At 36.4% G+C, this 20,988-nt stretch overlaps 2 protein-coding genes and 1 non-coding gene across 4 annotated transcripts in view; 1 reads left to right on the top strand and 2 right to left on the bottom strand.

Moving 5' to 3' along the window:
• LOC146004234 (metaxin-2-like) overlaps positions 1–20,296 on the bottom strand; it is a 49,753-nt gene extending 29,457 nt beyond the window's left edge. The window contains exons 1-2 of one of the 2 annotated variants that reach the window (XM_083142910.1): positions 19,948–20,296; positions 16,920–17,084 (exon numbers count right to left, since the gene is read on the bottom strand). In XM_083142910.1, coding sequence (XP_082999036.1) covers positions 16,920–17,084; positions 19,948–20,089 — 307 coding nt within the window. In that variant the 5' untranslated portion in view covers positions 20,090–20,296. The remainder of the gene's footprint in view (positions 1–16,919; positions 17,085–19,947) is intronic. The other variant, XM_083142911.1, reaches the window with a different exon arrangement.
• Positions 775–5,022, top strand: LOC146004424 (uncharacterized). The gene is made up of 4 exons (XM_083143279.1): positions 775–781; positions 2,121–3,019; positions 3,470–3,717; positions 4,564–5,022. The coding sequence occupies exons 1-4, from the start codon at positions 775–777 to the stop codon at positions 4,973–4,975; spliced, it is 1,566 nt and encodes a 521-aa protein (XP_082999405.1). The 3' UTR covers positions 4,976–5,022.
• Positions 17,512–17,595, bottom strand: TRNAL-UAA (transfer RNA leucine (anticodon UAA)). Its single transcript has one exon. It is a non-coding gene; the product is annotated as a tRNA-Leu (tRNA).
• Positions 20,297–20,988: the final 692 nt, after the last annotated feature.

Here is a 20,988-nt window from a genome sequence, read left to right as displayed (position 1 = left end):
CTATAGTCATAATATATTTTTCTTTAGAGAAAACATGAGCAGAAGTTGGGAGAGTTGAATAAATCCATCGAATCAAGCAGAAAGAGAAAAAGAGAAATCTGCGATAGCAACCAACGGCAGAAGCAGTTAAAATTAAGCAGCCTCAAAGATGGAAGATTCTCTTTTTCAGGTGAGTTATTTGTGAGAGCATATTGATGTTTGGGATTTCTATTTTGGTTTTCATTGTTCTTATACCACTCATGAGTGAACTGTGACTGTGATGAATGGAGAGAATGAAAGAGACAGTCACATCCATACTTTACCCACGATCCAAACCAATTGATGAAGGACAGTGGCTACTCACCGGAAATTCTGGGAATTATGCATGAATATTTTGTTCCGGGAATTATGTGGAATTTTGGATTCATTGGAATCGCACACTCTTCATATTGTTAATATTTTTATTGAGGGGCGGTAGTATGTAAGTTTGGAATAGAGAAAACCTCTGCTTGCATCCTTGAATTTTTGGAAGGTTTGCCTTGAAAACCGGGAATTATACTTGAATTTTTTCATGGTCTTAGAGTGGCCACCCTGTGAAGTAGCATGCTAATGCTAGCAAATCCACCATAGGGACTGGCAATTTCATAATTTTTATTGTACAATTCTTTTGTCTTCAACCATGGGCAGTGCGAGGGGGTGCTTGCGTGCCCCTTAATTTTCTTCCGCATCCCCTACGTTCAACTGAAAACCCTAACTGTTAGAGTGTATATTATGTCATGTCACATTGAGCACCGAATGTCAGGTACTGAATGAAGTAAGACCGTTATTATTGTATGCAATGGACAAGCACGTAAAGAGATGCAGCGGCAGCCTCTATAAAGATCAGTGGCAGATTTTTTTCTTCAGTCAGCATTGTTGTTATGATTGTTTTCTTCCTTTCTTTCATTAAGTGCTCTGTATGCGGTTTTCGATAATCGCCTATAGCAGAGATTCCCAAACTTTTTTGGTTCACGGCACCCTTAGTGTTTCAAGATTTTTCCGAGGTGCCCAAGTCAGAATGTAGGCCTATCTAACACTTGGCAACGCTCAGTTAGTGTGGTTAGGTTGCATGCCTCAAGTTAAAAAAAATAAACACATATATCAAATTCAGAAATATATTACACATAATAAAAAGTACTAAATAAGCACATACATTGGAGTGTCATTTCAGTAAAATAGAACATTTCGCGGTGTGCCTGTAAACCATCCAGTGTGCTGCAGTGAACTGTTTGGTAACCACTGCCCTATAGCTTGGTGTGAGTTATGTTTTTATTTTATTTGTTTTTTTATTGTTGATAAATGGTTTATTTTTCGCCTACTTGTTCTTCCTCTTACTGGAGCAAAAATTGCAGCTGCTTTCAAATTATCAGGAAATTATTTAAGCAAGTTGTAATGTGAAGGGTAGTTTTCTTGTTAATACATTCTATGTATTTGTTCCACATTACATGTCTAGTAAACGTACCATTTCAGGCTTTTTCAGAAACTCTTACGAAGAGGCCCAATGTTCACGAAAAAAATTTGGAATAAGTTATTGGGGGTGGGATTTTATCCTGAAGTGGCAGACGGAAGGTACAATGTACTATGCAATCGTATTTTGTAACTCCACTGGTTACATTAAAAAGGTTCAAGAATTGTGTTTTTAAAGGTCAGGATAATTTCATTTTGTATTTCACTACATAGTTCAATGAGACTGCAACGTGTATCTGAATGTTTACACTGCATGACAAATTTCTTGGAGTATAAGTATCATCATGGACGTCCAGGGGGAGTTCAAGCTGGGGGGAGCGGGGCACAGCTTCTCATGAAAATGGATGTGAATCTAAAGATATATAATTTCATTTCAGTCAGTAATTTATGTTAATCAGTGGAGGCGATTAGGGGTGTAGTTGCCCCCCACTTTTTGCTATTTATGCTAGTTACTATGCTAAACCTTATCTACCAAGAGAAAGTAAACTGTTCTTTTCACACACCCCCTCCCTTTATTTTTTAAAGATTGCATGCATGTTAGTTGAATACTGATAATTATAATTATATATTGAAACTTTTAATTAATTCTTAATCTTTCATGGCATTAATCAAATTTCATATCCTTTCATTTGTAGGGGAAAACCAAGAGAGTATAGACAATAAGTTGCTTGAGTGGATAGTAGATGGGTTGCATCCATTCTCTGAGGTGGACAGACCATCGTTCAATGACTTATGGCAGTCTTTAACAAAGAAGAAGTTGATGTACTCTGCGACCTTAAAGAAAAAGTTGGGGGAGCAATATGAAAGAATGAAATCTTCAATGTTAGACGAATTTGAAAAGGTCAGTTTTGTCTCAGCCACAGCAGATTGTTGGACTGCACATCATAGGTCCTTCTTAGGAGTAACCTGCCACTGGTTGGATCCACTGTCTCTAGAGAGGAAATCTGCTGCTCTTGCATGTCGGCGTCTCATAGGAAGCCATACTTACGATGTTTTGGCAAAAGAGCTGCAGGACATATTTATCAGGTACCACATTCATAATAAAGTAGTGGGTGTGGTAACTGATAATGGATCAAACTTCGTGAAAGCCTTCAAGGAGTTTTCTGCAAGTGAGCCGGAGGACAGCCAAGAGTCTGATGTGGTGGAAGAAGAAATTACAGAAATTCTTGCCACAGGAGATTGCACTTTGCCACCACACATTCGCTGTGCATCACACACTTTACATCTTGTTGCAGTGAAAGATTCAGAAAAGGCTGCATCATCAGATGCAAATTACAAAAGGCTCTTCCGAAGTGCCTTCGCTAAAGCACAGGCATTGTGGAATAAATCCAGGCAGTCTTCCCAGGTTGCTGACATAGTGAAAAAACAGCTTGGTGCATGTCTGATTGTACCAAATGCAACACGGTGGAATTCAGTGCATTCTGCTGTATCGGCACTATGTCAGCATTTTACAAAGCATGAGGGGAAAGTGCATGCAATTTCTGATGCAGTTGGCCTGTGCAGATTTTCTCCACATGAGATTGAATTTTTGAAGGTAGGTCCGATATGATAAAATTACTTATGTAGTTGGCACTCATTTCATACTCTTAACTTATTCAGTCATTGCAAGCTGTACTTACAAACTGCTATAATATTCTTAATTTTTGCCTTCAATTATTATAGTGTACTTTTTAAGATTCCAAAGTGCAGAATTTGCATAATATTTTTCTCATAAATTTTAAGTGATGCATACACTTATGTGCTGGAATCAGAAGAAATTATTAACGTACATTTTTATTGTGGAGATTAGAAACTGTTTGCTGTGTTTTTCCAAAATGGATTTCCTTTGAATGATATGCTACATTTAAAGTACATGAAGGAATCATGCTTATGAATTGTTTTTAATATTTTCCCCATTGTTTATTGCTATAACAAACATTATATTTACAAATGAATAAATTAATTCCTACAATGTTTTAAAGTAACATACATTTTATTTTTGAAGGAATATGCTGAGGTTACACAACCACTAGCCAAAGCAATTGACATTCTCCAGGGAGACAAGAAGGTGTCCATTGGATATCTCCTTCCCACACTCCACCAACTTCTCCGGATACTTGGTTTGAAATTGGATTCTGGGGATGTAGCACATTGTGATGCCCTTGCCAGAGCTATTGTTGATGGTGTGAATCAACGGTTTGCAGGCATTTTATGGGATAAGGATACAGTGCTAGCTGCTTGTTTCCATCCAAGGTAAGAAGTTATCTGGAATTAATTCACTGCAGTGTCTTTTATATCTTGATTATTCACATGAAAGATGCATGATGTTTTACTTTACATAACAAAACATCAACATTGTTAACTTCTCTTATAAGATAACAATTACGTGCTTTCATATGTGCACAAATCAGAATATAGTTGCTTTATTTGATGTTCAAAATAATTTCTTGGCAACCTGTATTTTATTTAGTGCATGCCAATGTTAAACTTGTCTTTGGTTGAGAGGCGGATATCTAGTCTTGGCCAATAATACCTTGTTATGTGAAGTATACATTTCAGCTGTTTCTTTTCACTATTTTTTTAACATTTGTCTCATACTCATTTCTTTTTATAAATATATTATTTTATGCAGTTTCTCAATAGCCTAAGAGGTTTTCTTTTATAGTTTCCAGAACTTGATAACATGGTTGTTTATTATTTTTTTCAGTGTTCAAATGTAAACCAGCTGTCTTCCATGGTGCAGTAGTAGTTATCAAAGCATACTATGATACCCAGGAGTCTTGGGTTCAAAGCCCAGCCTGGGATTGTGTGTTTTTTGTGATTGTCCATTCATCAATTTCACCCATCCTCATCTTTGCGATTGCGATTAGCTCTCTCCCTCTCTCAATATGTCATTTATTGTCTCACTTATTTTGTCCCATGCTGTACTTTTCAAATATCTCCCTCTCATATTGAAAATAAACAAAATCAATTAGTTCAATGTAAACCTGCAATAAACTTGAAATTGTTGCCCCAAAGTGGACATCAAAGATTTGTTGTTTTTTTTGTCTTCAGTGTAGTTAACCAATACCCTGATATAGCACTTTTATTGTATTTCAGATTCAAATTGTCATGGCTTGAATCGGAAAAAAGGAGTGAGGCACGCAGATGGATGGAGAAAGCTGTATCTCATGATACGAAGGAAAGTTCAGCTTGTGAGAATGAAGAGAAGCAGCTAGACGATTTTGAAGATTTTTTCAAGTTTGAGCAAACACAATCGGAAACAGAACTACAAGAACTGTGCAGATTTCTAAAGGATGGTCCCAAACCTGTGGAGACACTGCACAGTTACAGTAGCAAGTTCAAAGAAATTTTCATAAAATTGAACACTGTTATGCCGTCAAGTGGAGCTGTTGAGCGTTTGTTTAGTGTTGGCGGAAACTTGTTTTCCAGCAGAAGGACACGGCTGACCGACCAGAACTTCGAAATGCAGCTGTTGCTAAAGTTCAACAGACAGTTGAATTTGGTTTAAAAAACTTGTATTGGACAAACCAAACATGCATGTTATACACAGTTAATAAAGTGATTTGTACATTCGCAATAGGACTTTCAATAGTGTTATAAAATTAATATCTTGTCTCATACCAAAAGTTTGTCAGCAACTAGCTTCAGGACAGGTTTTCCTTAAAACTTTATTTTTTTTCCCCAAATATCTATTGTGAAAGTTTAGTATATAGAACAGTAATACAGAATCATTAACTTGAGCGTTGATATAGAATGCAATGAGTGAGGGTGCAGCCCAATAGGTAGAGAGAAAAAAGTGGACAATAATGCTTAGTTGTGCTGAAGGCTAGTATCAAGATAAGGACATCCAGATGATAGATGTAATGATATTACGGATAATGTATGTATGCACACTTTAGTTATTTGATATCTGGATACATTGACAAATAAGTATGTAGAGGATGTATAATCAAGTACTGTATTTGGATATTATACATCCAGGTGTATAGTTTACCAAGTACCTGAATAATTTTATTATCTATATATTAGGGCTAAGCCAATACTAGTTGGAATCAATATCAGTGCCAACATACATCATAATGGCGATACTTGAAAAGATGTAATAATTCAAAGTAGGTCAGAATGTGTAATATTTTTTATGATACTGCCCCAGTGGAACTAGGCTATTGTCTTGAATATTGATTTTCACGCAAGATGATTGTTTGATCACCTCATTCATTTTACTCCCAATGTCTCTGGATATTTACCCTCTGCAGATTCAGGAAAAAGTATGTCAGCATCTATGATACCATTCAATGCATGGGACTCTGTATCAGTTCATTCCTACTATACATTCATGGTGCCGAAATGCTGTCAGGTAATCCAATGACTATACAAAGGTACCTAGACATCCAAATTGAGGATATTGGACTTCCACTATTCAAATTGCTAAAGATTTATTTATTAATTAAATGATTGATGTGTAGGAAATTTAGATATTGCTTGTCATAGTTCTCTGGGTTCATGCTCCTGATAATTCTCTTAGGAGTTTATGAAAAGATGCAATTGAAACTTTTTGTTCAAAATCCTTCCTTCATAATTTTTCATTAAAAAATTAATTGTTGCCACCAAAAATGTTAAAACAAGTCAGATGGTAACTCAAAAAATATATCAATTGACTGGTATTGTGATAACTGCCTATTATCTAACTAACAGCTGGGAAGTTTCAAATTTCTTCATGACTTGTTTTTTGTTCATGCAGAAGTAGCGAAAAAGTAGCGAAGTAGCGAGTAGCGCACAGGAGTAGCGTAGCGAGCTACTTTTAGGTAAATGTAGCTGTAGCTGTAGCGAAGCTACATTTTGGAAAAGTAGCTGTAGCTGTAGCGAAGCTACTTTTTAAATGTAGCGTTCCAATTACTGGCCATAACATAGCATCTAATATTTTATTAAAATCAAAACCCATGTTGCCTTTAACAGAGAAACAGATTGAAGATTTCAACAATGCAGAAAAATGCCCGGTATGTAATTCTGAATTTTCAGATACAAATAACAAGGTTCATCACCATTCTCATACAGATGGTAAATTCTTAATGGCCCTGTGTAATAGCTGTAATATTAAGATCCAGAGACCAAAATTTGTCCCCATATTTTGCCATGGAGCATCCAATTATGATTTTCATCATATGATCAGGTACGAGGGGTTTGACAAGCAGAATTTAAATATTTTAACTGAAAATGATGAGAAATATATTGCTATTAGCAAAATAATTAAAGGTGTTCCTATTCACTTAAGATTTCTTGATTCATACAGAATTTTATCGGCTAGCCTGGCCACACTGGCCACTCAATTATCTGATGATCAATTCAAAATTACATGTGCTTTGTTTCCAAATCAGGACCTGAAATTAATTAGGCGGAAGGGTGTATATCCATATGATTATGTTACAGATTTTTCTAAATTTGATGAGTGTTCTCTGCCACCACAACAAGAGTTTTACAGCAAAATCAGAGGATCTGGAATCACTGATGAAGATTATCACCATGCCCAATTGATGTGGAACAATTTAAAATGCCAGACATTTGGTGATTATCACAAGGCTTATTTAAAACTTGATGTGACCCTCTTAGCTGATATACTGCAGGCATTCAGAAAATCTTCCATGCAAAATTATAAGCTGGATCCAATGTATTTTTACAGTGCTCCGGGCCTAGCATGGTCTTCAATGTTTTTGAACACTAAAATGCAATTGGATCTGATCCACGATCAGGACATGTATCTGTTTATGGAACAATGTCTAAGAGGAGGCATGGTGCAATGTTCTCAGAGATATGCCAGAGCAAATAACAAATATATTCCTGATTATGATCCAGCACTGCCATCAAATTATATACTGTATGTGGATGCAAACAGCCTGTATGGTTATGCTATGATGGATAAATTGCCATATGCAGGGCTTGAGTGGGTTGAAGATTTTAATATTGAAGATCTTAAGGACTTTGATGACAGTCACTATGGCCTGTTCTTAGAGGTTGATCTGACAATTCCTGATGATTTACACAACACATTTTCTGATCTGCCCCCAATTCCTGAGGTTAAGTGTTCACCTGGCTCTAAACAGAAGAAATTGATGATGACTCTAGAGCCGAAACAGGATTATGTCTTATATTACAAAAACCTCCAGTTCCTGATGCATCATGGTGTTCAAGTGATCAAAGTTGGAAAAGTTTTGAGGTTCAGGCACTCAACATGGTTGAAGCCATATATTGATACAAACACAGAGCTTCAAACATCTGCAATGAGCCAATTTGATAAGACCTTGTTTAAATTGATGGTCAATTCAGTGTATGGCAAAACAATTGAAAATGTCAGAAAACATATTGATGTTAAAATAATTACCGACCCCAGCCGGAGCAAAAAATTGATTGCAAAGCCCAACTTCAATTACAGAAGAATTTATGATGAAAATATGGCACTTTTCAACATGAAAAAAACAAAGATCAAATTTGATAAGCCTATTTATGTGGGGGCTGTGATATTGGAATTGGCCAAATTACACATGTTAAAATTGTATTATGATGTGTTGAAGCCCTTTTATGGTGATTGTGTAAAACTGATGTACATGGACACAGATAGTTTTGTTCTTGATATTCAAACAGAAGATGTTTATCAAGATATTGCACAGCCTGAATTGTTTAAATATTTTGATACCACTGAACATTCAAAAATTAAACCCCACAACAAAAAGGTGCCTGGCAAGTTAAAAGATGAGACACTTGGTGATGTTATTGTGGCATTTGCTGGGTTAAGGGCCAAGATGTACAGTTTTGAAACATGTAGTGGTGGTGTTGCCAAAAAGGCCAAGGGCATTGGCAGAGTAACTGTTGACAAAGAGCTTGAATTTGAGGATTACAAAAATTGTCTCAAATCATGTAGCACAATCAGAACATCAGAAAATAGAATTCAGAGTGTGGATCACTTATTGACTAGCAATATTGTAAGAAAAGTGGCTCTGGACCCACATGATGATAAGAGATGTATTTTATCATGTGGCATACATACTCTACCATGGGGGCATTGTGATTTGAAAAATGGCAATCAATGCCCAATTACAGAGCATGATTTGAAATAAATAAACATGCCTATGAACTTATTTGAGTTCAAAAAACAGGCTATTATGGAGCTGCCAACACCACAACCCTCTTCTGATATGATATCTAAACTAAGTGCTTTGTTAATTATTCATCTGAACAGCATACTTACAGATGTTGATGATGAAACAGGTAAAACATTGTACATATTTAAGAATAATTTAAATCATTACCAATTACCTGTAGGTGGTCAATTGCAATTTATTACAACCCCTGAGGGTAATGTCAAGATTTCAGTAGGGAGAAATATTTATAGAATTAAGCACTCAAACATGATTTCTGGCACTGTATATACTGTTTCTGCTGGTGACTGCTTATATATTGAGGTCCCTGGGTCATATGACAAGCTTATACCTTTTTTATAGAATTAAGAATCAGATATTCAATAATAAATAACCACTAAAACAAAATGCCTAATGATATATTTGGCCATACAAGGCATGAAGATCACAGTGATGAGATTCTGATGCTTGATGTCAGTCAAGAAATTAAGAAGTGATTTACAAGCTTTACAAACCACACTCAATGCCAGTCTTCAACTAGAAATTACAAATTTACAATCACAATGCATGGACCCTCTTCTTAAAATTGATTCTGAACTCAAATTGCTGCTTCAGAAATATACTGACCTGGCCACATTGGATAATTTTCAAAGTTTAGAAGAAGCTGTAGCAGCTCTTCAAGCCAAATTTAAGAGCCAGGCCACCAACTCTGAGCAATTGAAACAGCAATTGGAGGAACAGATTAGTAATGTCCAGACACAGCTCCAAACAATTGTCAAAAGCATAAAATCACAAGAAGATTTTGATCTAGTGATTTCCACTCTAAAAGAACAGATTCAATCACTCCAAATACCTAATCTGGACCCTCTGAACAATGCCATAGCCGAGGTTAAAGAAAAAATTGAGACACTTGAAAATTTTATGAACAATTTGTCATCTTCTGATGCTTTGAGTGCAATAACTCGGAGTGTTGCCAACATCAAGCTGCAACTTGAAACATATGAAGATTTTGGAAAAATTCAAAGTACCATAACCCATCTTGAGGGTACAATAGCAGCAGTGCAAAGTGATTTGACAAATATACAAGAATCTCTAGAATCCCGCCTGCCCGGTATTGTAGATACCCTTGTTAGTGTCCAGGAACAGATCACAAAACTTCAAAACCTCAACACTGAATCTGAGCTATCTTATTTTCATCACTTGATTGATGATATCCAAACAAAGCTTGAAATTTTACAACAATCAACACCCTCTCAGGCAGATATAGCCCTGCTCCAAAATGCTATGCAAAATGTGGCTGATGCTTCTGAATTAAACAATGTAAAATTGGCACTTGAATCTTTGCAAAATACTGTAACAAATCTGCCTACATCACAGGAACTTAAAAATATTAAGAGAGCAGTGAATCGCATATTGAAATCAGAAGATATCAAGAATATCCAGACAGAGATCAAACAACTTACTCAGACAGTGGCCACTCTACCAACTAATCAACATATTAATGAACTGCATGCCCTGTTTGAGGATATCAGAAGACAGGTCCATGATCTTACTGCTCAAAATTCAAAATTGGCAGTTATTGAAAATTTGCAACAAATTGTAGCTAATATCAAGCAACAGCTAGGGACCATGGAATCCAATCAAGCAAATGCTCTGTCTGTTTTTGCCACCCAGCTTCAAGAGATTGTGCAACAATACAAGAAACTTGTTGTGGACATAAAAATCAAGCCAGGCCATGATGATGTTGTTAGGACTATCAATGAGCACCTTGAATCTGTAACAAGCAGATTGCTTACAGCAGAAAAAGAAATAACCGGCATAATTGAGAATCCAAAACATACAGTAATTCTTGAATTGTACAGCATCCCCAACAAAGAATATGAATCACCATTTACACCAGGTGGCAAAATATATATGCTGTCCCCTGCACAATTTTATTACCAGTTTTTTGTTGGGGGCACACTGAGACCAATCAAGATCAAATATTGGCTTCAACCACAGGCACACCACTACCCCACCTTATCAATAACAAATGCTGACAACAAACCAAAAATCACCAGTGTAGAGTTAGAGGATTTTACAGACCCCAATACATTAGAAACAGCCTATGCTGAAGATGATGGCTCTCTGGAATTTAAAATACAAATAGGGGACAAATTATATTTAGAAAATCCTGTAGTATCAGCTGCTGAACACCCTATAGTTGCAATATTCTTGTTTTCATATTATGTCTAGAGAAATTATTGTTGATGAATTACACAGACAAGCCAGACAATTTTAAGAGACTGCCAGTAGTCACAAAAGGCATAGATGATTTATGGCAGAGCGACTTGATTGAGATGGCAAGTGGACAGCTGAAAAACTTAGACAAAATCAACAAGGGCTACAAGTATCTACTCACTGTAATAGACACATTTTCAAAATTTGCCTGGGCTGTGCCACTCAAATCCAAGACTGGAAAATGTGTTACAGAAGCCATCAGGACAATCATCAATCAGAGTGGAAGATCACCGCGCTATTTGCAAACAGATAATGGCAAAGAATTTTATAATTCTGTGTTCCAACAATTTATTAAAAGCCAGTCAATAAAACATTATTCGAGTTACAGTGATCTCAAAGCCTCAATTGTAGAGAGATTCAACAAAACCCTAAAAAATCTTATGTATAAACAATTTACACTTCAAGGTAATTATAAATGGATTAATATTCTTCCAGAACTTCTACATAAATATAACAACTTCGTCCATTCCACAATCAACATGAAACCCTCTGAAGTAACTCCATCTGATGAGCAAAAATTCATCAGGACTGTTTATTATCCTAGATACCAGCCAACAACAAGAAGGGCCAAATACAAGGTGGGAGATCAAGTAAGAATCAGCAAATATAAGCACTTATTCAAAAGAGGCTTTACAAGAAACTGGAGCACTGAATTATTTACAGTGGTTCAAGTTAAACCTGGGACCCTTAACACATATATAATAAAAGACCACCGAGGAGAAATTCTCAAAGGCAGATTCTATGAAGAAGAACTCAGCAAAACTAAACAGCCTGACACATATCTCATAGAAAAAATCATCCGCAGAAAAGGCAGCAAGTTATTTGTCAAATGGCTAGGACTTCCAGAACACAGCTGGATCGATGCAGACAAAGTGATAATATGAGCACCTGGGATGTTATAAAAGGCTGCCAGAACCTGAACAGCAGATTAAGAGAAATGGCAAGTTGCTGCCTGAAAATATTAGATGTCTTATTGTTGGGCCATCAGCTTGTGGTAAAACTACACTAATGATTGATAATTTTTTATTGGCACCCAGCTGGTTAGACTGGAAAAACAGGCACTTGTATATCTTCTCTAAGAGCTTGGAACAATTAAAATATCAGCAGCTGATGAAACTATATGATGGATTGGATATTGCCACTTTTGAACCAGATGTTAAGCCACTTCATGAATGTCTTGATAACTCTGTTGTTGTGTTTGATGACATTATACTGGATAATCAAAACAAGGTTAGAAACTTCTTTACACAGGGCCGACACAAAAACATTGATTGTTTCTACCTGGCACAGACTTTTTCTAAAATTCCGAAGCAGCTGATCCGAGACAACAGCAATTTTATATGTGTGTTTCATCAAGATCATACCAACCTCAAACACATACATGATGAATATGTAGGTGGGGACTTGAGCTACAATGATTTTTCCAGGTTTTGCAGTAGGTGCTGGAACCAGGACAGTTATGGGTTTGTCACAATTGATATGACAAGAAAACCCAATAGTGGCAAATACAGAAATAAAATCAACAATTTTCTAGACATTGAAACATATATAAATAACCATGAAAAGGCCAATCATTGATGATCTTAAATTAAAAGATTATCTTGTAAAAAGATTTAAGGGATGGAAATCAGAGAACCGAGGAATTTATGAACAACACAAACAAACAGAACAGCCTATTATTTATGCTATTAGTGAATTGGGTAAAAATATCAAAACTGTTACAGAGCAAAATCAAAATTTGATCACAGAGCTTGTACCTGTAGCTGCAAGGAACATATTAGATTATCCAATCACCCCACTTTCCAGTATTCATACACCTAGTCCTGTTGCTCCTCGAAGAATTGAAGCTACTCTGGATCCTATTGAATTGGGTCTTCTTGCTCAAAAATATTTAAGCACACCTAAAGACAACAAAGATGAGGTCTTTGGCTTATATGCTGACACAGAGCGTGATGGTAGCATCATACATAGAATTGGTAATTTCAGAGTAACATTTATGGGAGATGATATAATTGTATATTCAGAATCTCATCTTGGAGAAAGAGGTGCTTTTGTTAAGTATCTTGGCACACCTGGATTGTGGGAACTGATGACTAGGAAAAGGCCTGGCAGCTATACAGATCGAGATTATGAGCGCTACAAAGAAATATTAATAAAATCAGATGCTCTATACCAGAACAATGATCCCACACAAAAAAGAGTCAAGTCTAGCAGTGGAGCAAAATATAACAACTTAATCAAGCCCATATGGTTACAGATCAAGACTGGCAGTGGAATCAAACAATACAACACCCTGCCTAAAGAATTTGTGTGGGTTGATGATGTTAGGAAACTTGTAGATAGGTTATTGGTGATAGCTGGGGAGGAAAATGCTGGCAACCACAAGTTTTACAATGAAAAGGTTGGAATTATGGACATGATAAGCACAAAATTGTCTAATTTTATAGTGAATGACACTAAGGGGATTGGATATCTTATAAAAATTATTAATACTCTACCACCTAAATTTTGGAATATTTCTGAGGGCCGGGGGCTTGTTAATGACATTATAAACAAGCTGCCATTTGAACTACACATTCCAGGCTATCAGTATTGTGGTCCAGGCACAAAATTGGACCATAGATTAAACAGAGGTGATCCTGGTGTTAATCCCCTAGATGCTGCTTGTAGAGACCATGACATAGCATACAACACACATTCTGATCTTGACAAGAGACATGTTGCAGACAAGAAATTAGAAGAGGCTGCATTTGGTAGATTTGTAAGCAAAGATGCTTCTTTAAGTGAAAAAATAGCAGCATTGGGAACCACCATAGCTATGAACACCAAACAAAAACTGGGGTGGGGGCTGTGAATATGTATATAATAAACCTACAATGAAGGCCAAGGGTGTTATGTATCAAATACCTTATGCAGGTCTTAAATCTCTTAAAACTATTGATAGTCTTTTAACCAAAAAGCAGCGCAAGAAAAAAAATTCTTGTCTTGCAAAGGGCCATGGTATGAAATTGTTGCTTAGTACCCCCCAATTAAAAAAATTACAACAATCCAGAAAAAAATCACATGTGGGGGGTTTCATATTTACTATCCCGGCCATCTTAGCAGCACTTGGGGCTGTTGGGAGCTTGGCTGGGGGATCAGCTGCCATAGCAAAAACAGTAATAGATGCCAAGAAAAATAGGGCAGAATTAGATGAATTGAAGCGCCATAACCTGGCCATGGAGAAACAAGGCAAAGGTGTTAAGAGAGCCATGAATAAGTTTAAAAAAAACAAGAGCCGCTTACAAACCAAGATATTGAAGCTTTAATCAAGCCACTGGGCATCAAAAATTTTAGAGGTGTGTACATGTCTGATTCTTTACCAGAACAACCACTCAACAAAGAGTGTGGCATTGTTAATTTGGATAAGTACAAAAATCAGGCCACTCACTGGATTTGTTATCTTAAATATTTAAAAGATGAGGCATTTGTGTTTGATTCATTTGGAGGTGTTCCACCTGAAAATTTAGTAAAATATCTAAAATCAGCTAATCTTTATTACAATAATGCCCGTGTTCAAAACTTCAAAGATGTTAATTGTGGACATTTGTGTTTATCTGTTCTTAGATATATGTCTCAAATAAATAAACCATCAATTGAAAATTTTCAAAAAGCCTTGTGGTATCTGAAACATCATGGGGGTATTCCATCTCACCAGCCAAAATTCAATATTGAAACTCAAATTGCATGATGACATAGTGTATCCCAAAACAATAGCTCTCAGAGCATTTTATGGCATGTACTTGATCCCTAATATTACACACCACAACAACACAATTGCAGTAGGGGATCAAAAAATTGTCATCACTCCAGGGCAGTATAATCTGTCCACTCTAAATGCTCAATTACCCAGAGGTGTAGTTTTAAGTCAAAATTCTGTCACTCACAGAGTAGAGATTGTATCTGCTACAGAAACAGTGGATCTGGGTACTATAGGAGAGCTGTTAGGCTTTGAGAACAACACAAAACTTGAACCAGCCATCAAACACACTGCTATTAATATACCTAAATTCTTAGCCATAGAGACTCTGAATATTCACTGTAATGTGGCTGAGGGCATGATCTCCAAATCAAATGGCATAGGCACTCACAAACAAACTGGCATCATTGCAACATTCAAACCTAATTCTGAATTTATGGAGCCCATCATCTACACTCCATCCCCAACATTATATTTTCCTGTGTGCCATAATAGAATAGATAACATTGAATTGATGGTCACTAATGAAAAAGAAGAATTAGTTGATTTTGCTGGAGCCACAACAACTGCAATCATAGAAATTAATATTTATATAAAAATACATACAAAAAAAATAATGGAAAATATTGAGAGTTATGAGCTACAATCATTCCCTCCAAACAGGAGGACATTTGCAAATTTAAATCAACCCAACACAGAAATTGAGGTTGATCTTGATGTAGGGGATGGCTTTATACACCCCCACAGAGCAGATCTATACATCAAATTTGATGTTGTAAAGCTCGATGGAACAGATTATCCGGCAAATTCAAATATAAGATTGGTGGATAATTTTGTGCCGCATCTGTTCTCTGAAATTGAGATCAGAAAGCATGGTGTTGTTATAAACAGAGTGGATTATCCCGGCATTACCCCACAGCTTTGGCCACACTAAAATTATCCAAAACCGAGGCTTCTTACTACAAAATAGGTGGATTTGAGGCTGGTGATAAAATATTATCCAAGAGCCACACAGTGCTGTTTCCTATGCGCCTGTTGCCAGGATTCTTCTCAGATTACAAAGATATTATGTGGAAGGGTAGTTTAAGAATCACATTTAGAAGAGCTGCCAATGATAATAATGCTTTGATGAGGTACAGCACATTAAACTCTACAGGGGAAGCTCTGCCCAATACCCTACCTGATGAAGGCAAATGCATTATTCAGACTATGGAGCTAAGAATCCCAGTTGTTGAATATGAAGCCAGTTATGCTCTTAAATACAAAGCAGATATAATAAAAAATCCACAGATTCCTTTACAATTTTATACATATCAATGTGTACAGAAGCCTGCCGCTGGTACTTATTATGAGTTTGATGCTTCAAATTCATTCTCCAGTATACAATATGACATGCCGGATTTTGTGGTGGTACTGTTTCAGACTGGAAGACACAACAATCAGGAAAACAATTCAAGTAAATTTGATAGCTGCAACATCAAGAACATATATCTTAAAAATTGCAGAAATAAGGTATTCCCTAGAGAAAATTATAATTTAGACATGTCCAAGGATGATTTCCTTAAATTATATGAAGCATTTACAGCATACAAAAGGGTCACTACTGGCACTACTGACATGTATTACACACCAGATGAATTCAAAGCACAGAGACCCATGTTTGTCATCAACACTTCAAAAAGAAAACAAGTTGTGGTTAATGATAGGACAAATATTAAAATTATCTGTGAATTCCATGAGGCATTACCTGATGACACCATATGTAGTGTTATTCTCATAGGTGAAAAATCATATGTTTATGATGTAAGAAATGAGAGAGTCACAGAACAATTCTAGAAGAATTACATTATCTTAATACTAGATATACAAGTTGAGGCTGGTGCCCAATTGAACTTAAACCGGAGGTAAATATGTGTGGTTGTGTGGGTGTGTGTGTGTTAATACGTTTGGCTTAGTTTTAGGTGTGGGCAAAAAAAAATATCAAGAGGGGCATATTTTTAACAAATTTATGGACAACAATCTGACAGAAGTGCCTTTTGTAAGTGTAGACAAATCAATCTGAGGGGGGTCATACTTTCTCAGGAACTTCCCGAGGGCATTTTTACAAAAATCTTGGATTAGACAGGGTTCCACACTTGAGCAAAAAGCTCATATGGGCATGTTGAGCAAGTTTTAAGTGTAGGCAAATCTGCCAGAGGGGGGCTCATACTTTCCGGTCCTGGTTGTAGGGCCAATTACACTACTGATGCATGTGAAGCTTTTAGAAATTTAAAGAATAAGACATTAAACTCGGTACAACTAACCTGAGGGTGACATAAATTCCGCGTTACTTCTCATTTCAATGTCAAATTTCAATCCACACATCCTGAGGAATGCATGCACTGCTAGGCAGTTGGCCACGTCAGGCAGTATTATCTGTTCTTCCTGAAGCGGTTGGAAAAACGTCAAATCGGTGCATTTGGCCGCCACTGAAATGTGCAGATATTAAAAATGTTATTACTATCAGAGGCATCCCAAGGGGTGGATTGGGGATTCAACCCTCCAGAAATAACTTCAAGAGTAATTTCACTAATAATAAAGCTTTAGAAATCAGCTTTCTTTATTCTTTACATTGTAATATTTATATCACATAGCTACCACTTTTGTATTATAGAGTAACGCCACTCTAAGGGTAGACATGATGCCATGTAAAAAACTGACTCAAACAAAATTAATCATTGTTCAGGAATCTGCAGAAATGAGTCGAGATTTTATGAATCCATAACAAGGGCAATTTTCTTATGACTGCAGAGCGCATAGCATGATATACATACGTTACTTTTTTATAGTAATATCAAAAGTACTTCTGAACATTTTCACCTATGGATTACAAATAATAAAAAGATAAATTCTTATTGTCAGGTGTGGGGTTCGAACCCACGCTCCCTCTCGGGAACCAGAGCTTAAATCTGGCGCCTTAGACCGCTCGGCCAACCTGACTCACGGGTTTCTATTCGTTTATGGAAGGGAGAGTTAGGACTGACATTCCACAATTGAAAGGAATTCAGGAAGAAATTAGTGATGAATCATTGTCAATATTAAACTCAGCACGTCAATAGCTACGAGAATCGTTGACCTTGCCATGTGCAGCAACGTAACAATAAATGGAAGTAACCGTAATGTGAGGAGAGGGATGAGTGATAAATTATTTCAAGAGAAGCGTCGTTTATTAAAAATATATTTACATATTGTAATGCAAATTTCAATACTTTGATCACATGAATAATAATAATAATAATAATAATAAAATCGCCTTTATTGGAGCGGGCGTGTTTCGGCCTCTAGGGCCGTTCTTACAACAGACCCTTGTCTGGAAGATTAGTACAATGGAATAAAGAGTACATTGAGAAAAAAATACATTCAGAAAAAAAATAAAAATAAAAACATGAAAAGGATTACATATCAATACAAATAAGAATAATTAAATATATAGGTATATACGCTTAGGATATATATATAGATAATGAAAAAGAAAGACAGATTTACCTATAAATTGTTGAACATAGGTATCTTTTTTTTTTTTTTTTGCTTTTGTTTTAGTACACATTCATATATATTTAGTAATCTGGAAAAATAGAAAATATAATAGTAATAATGAAGTGAAATAAAATTATGAAATTATAAGATTTATGTGCACACAGTTGCCAAATGTTACAATGCGTATTTTTATGAATGAAAAGTTGCTCGTGATTAAGTATGAGTATTTCGCTGCCTTGCCAGTAGATACTGTTTTAGATTCTTTTTAAATAGCTTATGGTTGTTGATGGATGTTAGGGAGGTTGGGAGGGAATTCCATTCTTTAGTGGCAGTTACAGTAAATGATTTTCCATAGGTGGTCGTATTATGTACTGGGACTGACAATAATTTATTTCGTCGTGTTACATGTTCATGTCTGCTCGAATTTGTGTTCAGTTTTTCAAAGAGGTATGCAGGCTGTTTGTTGCCTAGTACTTTATGTGTTAAAGTTAATAATTGGTATTTCGCGAGATTCTTGGTGTTAAGCCAATTCAAATTGAATAAGTATTTTGAAATGTGGTCCCTTTTTTTCAGCTTGTAAATGAATCTTATGCATGCATTTTGTAGCTTTTGTAGCTTATTAGTTATGGAGCTGCTTGCATTGTAAGCAACCGTGGCTCCGTAGATTAATCGTGATAAAACTAGACTCTCGCACAATTTTTTTTTAACCTCAATGCCTACAATATTTTTCAAGTGATGTAATGCTCGAAGAGATTTGTTGGCTTTTTTCATCTGCTCTGAAATATGACCTGACCATTCTATGTGGGAATCCATGACAACGCCAAGGTTATTTACAGTATTTTCTAAGTTTAACGGATGGCTATTCAATTTGGGGAGAATCATGTTATCTGTGTTTTGGCTAAGCTTTTTTACCAGAAATTTCGTTCCCATTATGACAAATTTTGACTTGGTTGGGTTCAATTTTAGGAAGTTAGTTTGTGCCCATTCACTTATGGCGTTCAGGTCTTTCTGTAGTTGTGATGCTGCATTTGAGAACTCTTCTATCCTTGTATGTATGTATATCTGAGTATCATCAGCATATTGGTGATACTGCGCATGCGAGAGGTTCTTATGTAAGTCCATTACATAAATGGAGAAAAGGAGAGGTCCAAGAATGCTTCCTTGGGGAACTCCATTTCGAATGTTTAACCACCCAGAGGAACAGTTATTTTTGCCTCTGATTTGTACACGCTGCTTCCTGCCAGAAAGGTACGATGCAAACCAATCAAGGGTTATGCCGTTTACCCCAATGCTGTGTAATTTAGCGAGTAGAACTTCATGGTTCACGCAATCGAATGCTTTAGAGAAATCAAGGCATACAAGTAAGGTGATTTTGCTTTCATCGATAGCTTTTTGTACATCGTCAGCAACTTTCAGAATGGCTGTTGTGGTGCTGTGATTTGGCCGAAAACCAGATTGATGCTTTGGAAAACTAGATGTAGCTGTTACGTGTGTGAACAGCTGCTCGTGTACAATACGCTCTAAAATTTTCGACATTATGGGCAGTATACTTATTGGGCGCAGGTGAATACTGTCACGCAGGGTAATATTTCCTGTTAGGCTAAAGTAACCAGAACATTTTGAAAGTCGAAGTGGGACACTTGCTTTGTATTCATAAAATATGAAATTCGCAGTATTTTACTGAAACGTAGTTATGTTGTTTCGGCATCATCACTAACTTAGTGCTTCAATACATTTCTATCTTAGTATTAACATGCTGGCAGGGTAGGTAAACTGAGTACTGTTTCTACAAGAATCTTCCCCAAAATAACTTACTATCCATTTCTGTTTTCTCTCCTCCCACATGAGCCATACATGTCAAGTTAGCAGATAAGGGTCGAAAGTTATCTGGATCTGATGTTACAGATTGGGTTTCATCTTCTGTTACTGTTACTGTTTCCTCTGTCGTTTCACTCATTGCCTCGACTAAATAAAAATGCCCTCTTCACAATATTCGATTTACTTATCAAGTTTGCCTGAAATTTCCAACACGTCTATAATTTCTTCCAGAACTTTTAGATAATCCCGGACTTCAAGCTCAGTTCTTCTCCGAGCCAGGAAAAATTAAACCACAAATTATACAAAATTTAAATTAAGACAAGAACAATCTCAAGGTAACTTAATATGGAACAATCTATGTACTCTAAGGATGAATCGTTTGCGATGAGCGTTTGCCGAAATCACCAACGCCATCATGCGGTTGGAATTATCTGATCAAAAGTTAACAGTGGATTTATTGCAGTTTTTGTGTTGGTTATTCTCTCTTTTCTGTGTACAGTGGGATTCGTGAGTATTACCATGCAAATTGTCCATCACCATGTTCGTGCACTTCATTTGACCCAATAAGAGCTTCAAGAATTTGCAGAGCAACACTTGTACACTTCGCAACATCTTATTTGACCGCCCCAAAAGAATTCTAAGTCCCGAAATCGTAAACTTGGCAACATAGCACTTCAGCTTCAGGTGAGAGTAGCCAACTTTGAGTAGGTCCTTCCACTAGACGATAAACGCTGCGGTGATAGGTTTTCAATTTAACACTTTCCATGAACTTAGAAACTATAAACCGCTATTATAATACACAATCAAACAGATATAATAAATTGGAAAAATAACCTTGAGAGATATTTACGATTCTGCTTGCTCGACTTGAAAGTTGGGGGGTTTGAAACACTGAATAGAGTTTTTCTTCACCTGGAGGAAATTGCCATCAAGTTTGTGCAGAAAGAAGCAAATTTGTGAGGAGTTTATGCGACATTTTATTTACAATACCTTGCATAATATCGAAAAGTTCTCAAAAACATATATTTTACACGACTT

This window comes from Lepisma saccharinum, chromosome 21, assembly GCF_977018435.1.
Source record: "Lepisma saccharinum chromosome 21, izLepSacc3.1, whole genome shotgun sequence".
NCBI classification, from domain to species: Eukaryota; Metazoa; Arthropoda; class Insecta; order Zygentoma; family Lepismatidae; genus Lepisma; species Lepisma saccharinum.
The sequence above is the reverse complement of the archived record's forward strand: the minus strand, read 5'-3'. Positions and strand labels throughout refer to the sequence as shown.

Bases quoted from the DNA above. Each gene is read 5' to 3' on its own strand.
- LOC146004424 (XM_083143279.1), top strand. The intron at 3,020-3,469 runs GTAGGTCCGATA...TTATTTTTGAAG, and splicing joins ATGAGATTGAATTTTTGAAG to GAATATGCTGAGGTTACACA. The intron at 3,718-4,563 runs GTAAGAAGTTAT...ATTGTATTTCAG, and splicing joins GCTGCTTGTTTCCATCCAAG to ATTCAAATTGTCATGGCTTG.